Raw genomic sequence first — 11,034 nt, forward strand, 5'->3', positions numbered from 1 at the left:
AAAACAAAAAAAACAAACAAACAAACCAATTTTTTTTGCACAAAACTGGTCCAGAACCGGTCGGTTCATTGAAATAGGTCGGTTCAGTGCCGAACCGGTCATTTCCAGTTCGGTTCTAATAACATTGGTTTCAACGTAGAGCCAGAAGAGAGCAACAGCGTATTTGAGAGGGATTTCTTATTGTTCATTTTATTGAAGAAACTAGGGCAATTAGGTTTAGTATGATTCTTCTTGACTTGATAACAATTTGTGGAGTCTTTTCACTTTTCTTGTTAGCTTAATCTTCTTCTTTGCTTATTAATGCATGTGTGTGTACTTCATCAAACTGCTATCAAAAACATAAAAACAAGAACACAAGATGTTGGCTCTCTGCCAGGGCCAAAACCTCTCTTCTCTTGAGAAGAAAACCCTTTAGTAAGTTTCTCTTATTGAAGCTTCTTATTGACCAATGTCAAACCTTAGACCCTTGACGAGAATATCCTCCAAGCACAAGTCAAGTCCTTTCAAGATTACTTCTTCTTGCAGCACTTCTTCCTCCTTCTAGCACTTAGTCTTTCTTCCTTCGGCACTTCTTCTGGCAACTGTAGAGACCTTCGATTGTATACTTTAGAGTGACCCTTGATCTTTTCTTCCCTTGCTAGTGATGGAGCCTTTCAAACATAAGGAGATGATCGTGTTGCCTCCCAACTGAGCCTTCTTCTCTTTCATAAATATTGCAGACTTTAGAGCAGCAGTAATGCAGCCCTAGTTCTTCGCACGTGTGAGGGAATACCCAAACAAGAATTATGATAGACTTCTCCTTCTATCTTTGCTTGTATAGCCTTCTTCCACGCTTGAGAGAGAGACCTTATAGGCCTAATGATCTAGCCCAACCAACAAAATTATGACTGTTATAGTGGTGTTGTTCTGACAGCAGGTAGGCTTCCTTTCTTCGCACGTGTGACTGTAACAGCCCTTTAAGACTTCGGTTTTTACTTCCTCCTTTCTTCGCTGCCTTCGAGACCCTTTATTTGTCTTCTTATTACCCTTTGCTTGCCTTCCACCTTCACTGATTTCAGAGATTATGAATGTGTTTTCTTTAGAGGAGTGGACAGCCTCTATATATAGAGGATTGTCCCTCCTTTAGGCTGACTTGTTGCTTTGAGGCCGACTTGTCTTCCTTTGCTGCGATAGGTGCTTTTTATGGTGCCATTGCTTCTTTTGATGGTGTCTTTGCTAGGAGAAGACTTGACTTTGCCTAGAGGTATTCTCTTGACCCTAATACATAATCATACATGGTTTAACATGCCCTTAAGGCCTTCAACATTTCCTTTTGACTATTTGACTCACCTATAGCACTTAACATGTGCTAGACCTATTTCAATGAGCAAGAAACTCATTGACATATATTATAAAAATAATACTTCTTTTCTTGAATAAGTACAAATATCAAAAGTACATTTACAAAAACCGAACCTAGTTACATTTCCTTCAACACATTTGGGCTTAGCTAGCTTGCCTTGAGCAAGCCCAGGTGCACTCTTTCCAGCACCACATTGTACCCTCTTGTTTATTAATAAAATGGCTCAGATCAGCGCAACTCATGGAGATTTATGGTTGTTAAATGTGTTGTAAATTTTTGTATGTGTTTTTGCTACGTTTGCTTTGTTTAACATTGTATATTTCCATTAGGAATATTACAGTCTCTTCACAAGTCAATTTGAAGACTAATTTCAAATGTATTTAGGAATTATGTATACCATTAAATTTTTCACTATAAGGTTAGTTTTGAAGTGTTACGTCATTAACATGGGCTATCATTTGCATGCCTTTTTTTGTATTAGTGAGATGGATTCTGCCATATTTTTTTCAAATTGAATTTTCCAGTACCAATTTTTCTAAATCATATCAAAACTAAATCCAAATTCAAATATGCATAGGCAACTATGCCTCAAATAAATGGATAAACAAAGGTGGTTAATAAGTGCTTGAAGGGGTATCTTCAAATGTATACAATGAATAAGTGAAATAAATGGATGAGGCTCTTACATTTAACAAAATATTGATATAACACTGCATATCACTTTGCTGACAAATGACACCTTTAAGGCATCATATAACTATAAACCCCCATTTCCTAAGAATTGGGTCATTCAAAATGTTAAAGTCCCTACGGCCATGGACAAACCATATGAAATGTAAAACATTTTCAAGAATGAGTTTACCAACACCACTCAGACAAATACAGATTGGAAATATAATATCTACCCAATTATGACTGTATAGACAGACAACTCTTTGGCGATCAGGTATTAACAAGCTTTAACCCAAGTTCTATAGCTCTAGTAAAGTGTGAGCAAAAGTGTATGAGTTGGCATATGACATACGCATTCCCAACAAGGAAAGACCCCACAACATCCCCATATCTCCTGTTTAAAAATAAGTTGGACAGTGAGGCAGTCTCCCAAACAAAGATCTCTGTCACAGATGAAGAGGGTTAGCTACTACTGGAACCTAAGGACATTATTGACATGAATGTGAAGAACCTCCACATAAGGCAAATCACAGAGTACAAAATCAAATAGAGGGGCCTCCTAGAAGAGGAAGCCACTTGGGAGTTTTAAGCATTTTTGAAGGAACACCTAAATTTGCATATGTTGTAGGGTATGACCTCTCATTGGTAGCCACTTGGGAAAAAAATCCCTTTTTTCCTTTGTTAAATTTTGAACATGATCTTAGCTTAGGACAGTTACAGAGATCCATATTAGCCCATTTAACTTTCCATATCATTTCCATTAATTATCTCATAACTCAAAACTGAAGAAAGAACATACACAATAAAAGCAGAAGACAAGCCAAGACAAGAACACAAGCATATGGCTCAAGCCAGGGAAAAACCCCAAGATGGGGAAAACCCTTTATCAATTCTTCTTATTATAAATGTCAAATGTTCAGCAGAGAGAGGGAGAGTACAATAAAAATTGTCTTGCCAATTCAAGGTCTAAAACCATTGCCCTTAAGTCCAGTCAATCTGAAATTCTGATGCATCAAAGGCTCGAGACATCTTCTCTGTAATTCTGAATACTGGTTAGGGCAAAATACAGTCTGCTTATGGCACCTGTTCACACCAAGCAGACCTTTGATATGACTGCGGCCTCTTTTCATATGATCCCTCCATCGGAACATTGTCCTTTAATCTTCTTCTATGCTTCAAGAACAAACTACCCACTGTTCAAGAATGACAGACAATGGCCTCCTTTTAGTAACTACTCGGTCTCCTGAACTGAGGATCAAGGCTTGTGACCTGGATGAAGGTGGCCCTATCAAGTGTGGCCTGCTTCTAGGAGGAATCTTCCATGAGGTTCATGTCCAAAACAATATGAAGCAGCCCTTAAACAGTGCGGAAACCTCTGCTCCAAATTCGGACCTATAATGGTGGATAAATAAGCCCTAGATCAAGTCACAAAAGAGCCCAAACAACCTCAGTCACTTGCCTGTGGAATACGGCCATCAAGAAGACTAAGATAATGTTGTTCATGCCCTTATCACCTTCGCTGGAGACTTCCTTCTTCTGCGGCTATTTCAGAGAGAAGAATGATATATGATTGATGTGCCTTGAATAGACTATTTATATCCTTCATGGGTAGGCCGACTTGGTCACTTGAGGAGGGAAATTCAAATTTTCAATTTTCAATTTTTCCCACCTTGATAAGGTCATGCCTTCTGAAATTTCTTTTGAATGAATAAATATTTTTCCTTATCCAAATTTAGTGATCTTAAGGTCGATTTTGGACCTCTCAAAAAGAGGAATTCAATGCCAAAATAATCTTCCTCAAAGGAGCAGACCAAAGTGGAATTTGGCCCTCGTTGCCAAATTTAACATCTTTTCATGATTTCGACATAATATACACATTACTTTTGGAATAAAGTGGTTTGAAGTTTAAATCTTGCTCTCTATTCTTCAAATGACTTATTCTTAAAGTGAATCCATCTTTGCTTCGCAAACACTCCTTGAAAATCGGTCTGGATACCAAAAGGTGGGTTCTACTACCAAATTTGGGCAATCTGATGCATCCTCCGTGTTCTTAGGCATGTTTTTCCTTTTTTGAGCTACTATACCACATACTTTGGAATATATTGGGATGGCAGTACATCTTTTTAGTTACTCGAGACCTTTGTTGTTGATTTTTCAGCTTTGGGGGCAAAGCTTTTTTTAATGGGGGCAACAAGTTGTGTACCTAACCAGTCCCACAACATCTGCATTAGGTATTAAACTCTATGTAAATAAGCAATCTTCCACAAAATTTCCAGGACATGGCAACATGGGAGTAAGAAAATGCGTCCAGGGGATGTGCGGAAACACCCCCCAAATTTTAGGAAGAGTCATGGAGGACATCAGGGTCCCCTGGCATCGGGGATCCCATCTCTAAAATTTAAAATATATATATTTAAGGATATGAAAACATAATTAATTTATGTAATCTATTTCATAATGAAAAGTTTTATAAAGGCCGCTTAGGTTAGTTTTAGGTTTTAGGGTTTCATTTTTTTTGCTTTTATAATTTTTTCAACTCAAATTTATTGGTGTTTATAGGAAGCTTGTTCCTCCATTACTCAGATTTGCAGGTGCAGTCCACTCTTAGGTGTGCAGGTAACGTACCTGTTTTCTTTCATTTGGCTCTTTGTTTTCTGTTACTCCTAGTTTTCTATTTCTACTACATCAATAGCTTTAGTTGTAGTTCCATTTTGGATATATGGGAGCAATGCAATGACATATTCTCATTTTGAAATAAAATCCCTAGTGCAAGAGCAACTAATAATCTAGTTTGATGGGTTTGAGCCTGCATGTAAAGCAAATACTAAGATAATGGAGCAATCGCTAACTCTGTACTTTAAAGTCTCGTATCTTCACACTATTCAGTAAGGCTTCAATTAGTCTTGTCACATTCTGCTCACAGTGACAACACCTAAGAAGTTCCAAGAGAGCCTCTATGGCTCCACGTTCCACCATGGCTTCAAAGCTAGATGCACAATCACCTTCATTATACCTAGTGGTCATTCTGTTAGGCTAGATGGGAGACAACAAAAAGTGTCACATTGCCCTATAAATACAAACCATTCTCTCTTTAGAATCTATCTGATATCCAGGTCCTTGCAGCTAAAGGAAGGGGGCAGGGAATGAGGTCTACTCCCTACCAAATATCACCAAAATTATGTATAAAAAATAATAGCTTCTAGGTTTAGCATGGTCTGTGGAACACCTTATAGAAATCACGTTGCTTAAAGAAGCCCAAACAATCAAGTGCAATGCAATAAACGATTTCCTATGATGCAAAAGAGAAAAATGAATGGCAAAATGAGGAGAAATGGGGATATTTACACAATTTTGAAGTTTTTTGGGCACATTTTAGACCAACATGCCTACTTATCAAATAAGAATATAACAAAAGATTAAGATTTAGAAAAACATCGTTATGAATGTAATCATTGCACCCACTTTCGTAACTGATAACACTTCCCAATAACCCACAAAAGTAAATATACTAAATTCCATCACTGCAAGTACTCACCTTTTGTCATTAGCCACAATTCTCATTAGCTCATTCATGTCATTGGAAACAAGGCATTGAACACCTTCTGAGTGAAGAATCTCCTCTTTCAAGAACCTGATATTTTCTTCAGAAAGAGACTGTGTTAGATTTGCCCCCTTCACAACAGTATTAGCAACTTCAAATGACAATATTGCTATTTTAACGCCCTTAGGAGTAACACCCGATGCAAAGCCACTGCTAAGATTTAAGTTGGTCATGCTACTCCCGAGAGTATCCAAAGCCTCCACTGCCTTCCCAAGACCAGCTGTACCAGCCCTCCCTAACAGGGTTCCAACTTCTGAAAACTGCCAAAGGATTCAAATGTATCAGTCTCATAAATTGAAATAATTCAAGTGACATGTTAGAAAACAGAAAAATTATAGAAAAATGGATATGGGAAACTGGATATATAACAACTATTTAGACTAAATAGGCCCAAATATCAGTATTAACTTTTAATTACTCTCCCAACCAACAGAGGTTGCTTGTAAGTCTCTTTATTATTAATCCAATCCGAATTGGTAAGTATCTCAAGTTTCAAAAAACTTTTTAGTCGATAACCTCCCAAATGAAGTAAGGAAATTATTGAAAGCCCAATGACAGTACGTAGATTAACATAATAAGCCCACTGGGTTAGCTCAACTTTCAAGTGCTTGAGTGCTGCAGGCTTAATACAGGACGGCTCGGTGTCATTTACCCAGGCTGGCTACCTCTTTTTCCATGGGCCTCACTTGAAGAACCTTGCCAGGTCAGGCGCCATAATCAGTGCCAACAATTAACCTGCCCAAAAAATCCAAAATTTCCAGGGAAGTGGGGAGATTCCTTGTGATCTTCCTCATAAAAAAAATGTAGATCAAGACAATTATTCACAGTTAAAGTAGGTCCAACAACATTCATTCTGTGCTTACTGTCCCTGATGACGGGTGAAATGTTCACCCGAAACATTGGACACCTCAACAAAATCACACAGTATTCCAGAAGCTCTCATCATCATATTGTTAACTGAAAATCTACATGCTAAAACGGTATCATTTTTTAGAATGTGATTCTTTCTCAACCTTGTGTTAAATCTCCACATAATCAATATCATCTAACATAGCTGTGATCCGAGCTACCAATGTCTCCTTGTTAAAACTTAAAAGTTGCCCTGCACAACCTTCTTCATGGGAGAGAAAATCCTATAAATTGAATGCTAGTCAAAGCCATCTGCCATGAATTCTAACCATATATTTTCCCTGAAAACTGCCCTTCTACATGAAAGCAGGCCCAAAAAAAACACACTGAATCTGTAATCCATTCCCAAAAGGACCGGTCAACTACAACTCCAAAGGCATGTCCCCCTGCCTCCTTTTTCTAAAAAACAACACACAGACCATCGGGCCATCTTGTTGTGTATTGGCTTTAAGAGTCAAACTCTAATTGGGCCATCTTGTTGTGTATTGGCTTTAAGAGTCAAACTCTAATTGGGCCATCTTGTTGTGTATTGGCTTTAAGAGTCAAACTCTAATTAAGCGCCATCCAGCACTAAGATTTAGAGATCAATCGAGGTTCCCAGATAGACTGGAAGCTTTCGGCCCATCTGTCCTAATTTATTAGTGTCTTACAGCCCCATTTGCATTTTCATTGGTTATCAGTCCCCTCTACGTAATAACTTCAGTTTCAGAATATTTCTTAACTATGCTAACCTACGTGAAAACACCATTCTTATCCAAATATAATCAAATTATCTTCTTAATATAGAAACGGCCTAATTCTTAAAAGCCCAATAAAGCCACGTAAATGAATGGATAATTTTCAGTAAAAATAAGAAAACAATAGTCCCATATCCGAAATTTCATGGTTTAAGTTATAGAGTATTTCTTGCATATGATAATCTATTTGAGAGCATGAATGTATCGACTATCTGGATAAAATCTGTCAAGTTCTAAATCGGCATGATTTATCATCTGGGATACACTGCTATGTACCAGAAATACCATACAACTATCAGTAGGTAGGTAAATGCCAGAGTATATTCATTTCAGATGAGTATATCTGGGTTGACCTTTCAGATAGGGGCAGTCTATTAAACACGGGGTGTATTGATTTGTCGTGCTTCCAATAATTTCAAGCCAAACATAGGAACGGAACTGTTGCAAAACTGTAGAAATAAACATACTTCCAATGCAAAATGCTACTTTTAGTGCCATTTTAGATCGATACAGGAAGGTAAAAGAATACCAGAAACTAAATATGCAAACACTGCATCCAATGGAAGAAATAAGAACAATAAGCCTACAAAGCATAAAAGAATCCAAAAAGACAAACAGTGCTGCCCACCTTGGCTGCCCCCATTTTCGCCACGATTTGAGTTTTTGACTTTGCAATCTTGGCTTTCCCTGAGAGAACCCTTGATAATCTCTTCTGATCACTTCTGTCATAACTGTGATGCAAGTTCTTGTGACAGGTAACTTCTCTATTAGCCAGTGAAATGTGCTCTCGTCGCTCATTTTCTGCATTCCCCACATTTTCCAGTGGAGGCATATTTCTCATAGAAGCCCGAGATAATTGGAAACCCAATCTAGCGAATGGCACAGGTATGCAACCATGAGCATGCCCATCAGTCCTCTCACCTGAGTTGCTATCAGAGGTGTCAACAGCGGATCTCCTTGAGCAAATTGCTCCCATTGTTGTCGATTCGCATCATCAAAGAGAAGTGATTATTATATAAATTATATTTACCCCAAAACATAGTCCATCATACCATTGTCTATTGTGCATCGCTTTCTAAAATCTACACATGCCCCCACCCCACCGTGAGTGTCAAAATCCCTGATCGTGGAAGGCACTGAGATCCTGTAAAGTGACATGGCAGTCAGAAATTTGAAGCTTTGCACTTACAGAATACAGGGATTAAAAACTCGGAACCCAAAGCGTAAATCCAGCAACAAGCTCTGGAATTTGACATCTACGTCTAAGATTGACTGACTTACAGTGGGTGTCTGACCCAGAAAGGAATCCAAGAATTACGCCCAAAAAAAAATGGTGTAGAGATTTATCCCTGGATTTGATGACAACTTTTCATCGCTTCTGTCGGAGTCCAGCACAAGTCTTCTCCTTTTCCTGCGATTTCATTTTTTATTTGTGTCATAGGTGGTCTGTCCAGCTATGTCGCCTTCGATTTGGGCTTCGTTGGGTTGGGAACGTTGGGGTTAGGTTTCCAATAAAATTGTTGAAATACAAGACAATGTATTAATATTTTTTTTTGGGGGTCGCCTTTGGGTTCTTGGAATAACAACTATCTTCAATTTTATATTAATATTATCATCGATTTTATGTCCATTTTATGACCCTTCACACATGTATATTTGTTATTTATATGATGTCACAAATTATTCTAGAAGTTTCTTATTGTACTAAAAATTACATTTTGTTTTTTTAAATAGGTTTATAAAAGAATTTATTAGGTTTAAAATTACATTCATTTTTTTTAATTGTTTTTTTCTTAAATAGGTCTAGACTCTAATAAAAGAATTTGAATAAATTGTTGCATTAAAGATAGTAGATTTATGTGGATCATTTCAAGTAGAATGGTTTTCTTTCACTAATGATGATGAGTAAGTTTGCATTTGTGGATAATACTTAGTAATGGACTATAAGAGGGTCAACCTATCTTCTGGCGAAGTACTTCGCTCAAAAGCTAAAACCACTTGTTGGCCTTATAGAATCCTTTGTCAAAGACTCTTCATCGTTTGTCAATGAGTTAAAAGGTATAATGTTTGAGCCTAGGGATTTTCTTGTGAGTTTCGACATGGTCTCTCTTCACACTACTATCCCCATCAATGAGGCCATGGAGGTCATCACTCGTATCATGGATCCTGATATTGCTAAATTGGCTAAGATTTGTCTTACCTCTACTTTCTTCAGCTTTGAAGGGGAATTCTATGAACAAATGTGTGGTGTTTCCATGGGCTCGCCCCTTTCCCCTGTTGTAGCTAATCTGTTCATGGAGGACTTTGAATCTAAAGCTTTGTCCTCAGCTCAATACAAACCAAAGCTTTGGAAGAGATTTGTGGATGACACCTGCGTCATCTAGCCTCATGGTTGGGATAAGTTGGATCTCTTTCTCCATCATCTTAATAATCAATCTAGCTCCATAAAGTTTACTATGGAATGTGAAATCAATGGGAGTCTTCCTTTTCTTGATATCCTTATTTCAAAGAATGATGATGGATCATTCTCACACCAAGTCTTTTAGAAGAAAAATCACAGAGAGCGGTATCTTCACGCTAAGTCTCATCATTTCCGTGCTCAAAAGTTATGTGTTCTCAACACTTTAGCCACTCGTGCGTTTAGAGTTTTTGATGAAAGTCATCTTGAAGATGAGATAACCCATCTCCTCAAAGTTTTCAAAAAATATGGTTATAATAAGCTCCAATGTCTTAGGGCTTTCCTTAAGGCTGGCAAGGGTTCCAATATTAAAAAAGAACCCAATGATCGGTTTTTTGGGGTACACCTTCCTTTTATAGAAGGGACCACTGACTAAGAAAGCACAAGGTTCCCTCAACCTTTAGGCCCCTTAACACTATTCAAAGTTCCCTAAGATCTGTAAAAGACCTGGTGGACCCTAAGAATATGAAAGGTGTTTATGTAATCCTTATTCATGTGGAACACCCTATGTTGGTGAAATTGGTCGCTCAATAAATCAGAGGATTCAGGAACATGCGGCAGACATCAAACATGGGAGGACCTGCTCCTCAACATTAGCAAAACATGCGAAAAAGACAAAACACCACATCTGCATTGAAGACGCTCGAGTCATTGCTAAGATAGATCATTTCCATCACTGTAAGTTTAGGGAAGCTATAGAGATTGAAAGGAGGCCAAGCAATCTGAATAGAGACGATGGCTGGAAAATTAGCAGTTGTTGGATCCCTGTCATTTCTTCTTAAGTTTATATATATATATATATATATATATATATATATATATATATATATATATATATATATATATATATATATATATATATATATATATTTATTTATTTATTTTTATTTATTTATTTATTTATTTATTTATTTATTTCATAATTTTTATTATTTATTTGTATTTTATGTCTTGACCACTAATAAACGATTAATTTTTTTTTCATTATTGATTTATTTAATTAATTATTGATTTATTTTTTTTATTTTTTTTTAACTGAAACGGTTATAAATTTTATTTATTTGAAAAAGATAGGAGGGGACTTTGCCATGGCAGCCCCGATTACAGAGAAAGCATCCTGCGACTTCAGATTTTGAATTACATCATTTTCATGGAATTTGAAAGGAGTTGTCGTCATTTACAATAATCTGCCCTTTCAAGAGAGAGCACCCTTTGTTCGCCATTTGGTCCGCTTCACCATTCAAGTTTCTGAGGATATGGTAGAACTTATAGGTGGTGAATTCTTGAAGCAATCTTTTCAATCTGCCCAGGATTT

The 11,034-nt window shown here is 37.2% G+C and overlaps 1 protein-coding gene across 3 annotated transcripts in view; it reads right to left on the minus strand.

The window, feature by feature from the left end:
• LOC149228178 (protein PSK SIMULATOR 1-like) overlaps positions 1–8,776 on the minus strand; it is a 242,561-nt gene extending 233,785 nt beyond the window's left edge. For 2 of the 3 annotated variants that reach the window (XM_089378086.1, XM_089378084.1), the window contains exons 1-3: positions 8,543–8,776; positions 7,890–8,405; positions 5,550–5,875 (exon numbers count right to left, since the gene is read on the minus strand). In XM_089378086.1, the coding sequence (XP_089234212.1) occupies positions 5,550–5,875; positions 7,890–8,237 (674 nt within the window). In that variant the 5' untranslated portion in view covers positions 8,238–8,405; positions 8,543–8,776. Of the gene's footprint in view, positions 1–5,549; positions 5,876–7,889 lie in introns of all 3 variants that reach the window. The other variant, XM_089378085.1, reaches the window with a different exon arrangement.
• Positions 8,777–11,034: the final 2,258 nt, after the last annotated feature.

The sequence above is a fragment of the Pinus tabuliformis genome, chromosome J, assembly GCF_031772625.1.
Source record: "Pinus tabuliformis cultivar Carrire ecotype Pingquan chromosome J, CPIR1, whole genome shotgun sequence".
In the NCBI taxonomy this organism is placed as follows: Eukaryota; Viridiplantae; Streptophyta; class Pinopsida; order Pinales; family Pinaceae; genus Pinus; species Pinus tabuliformis.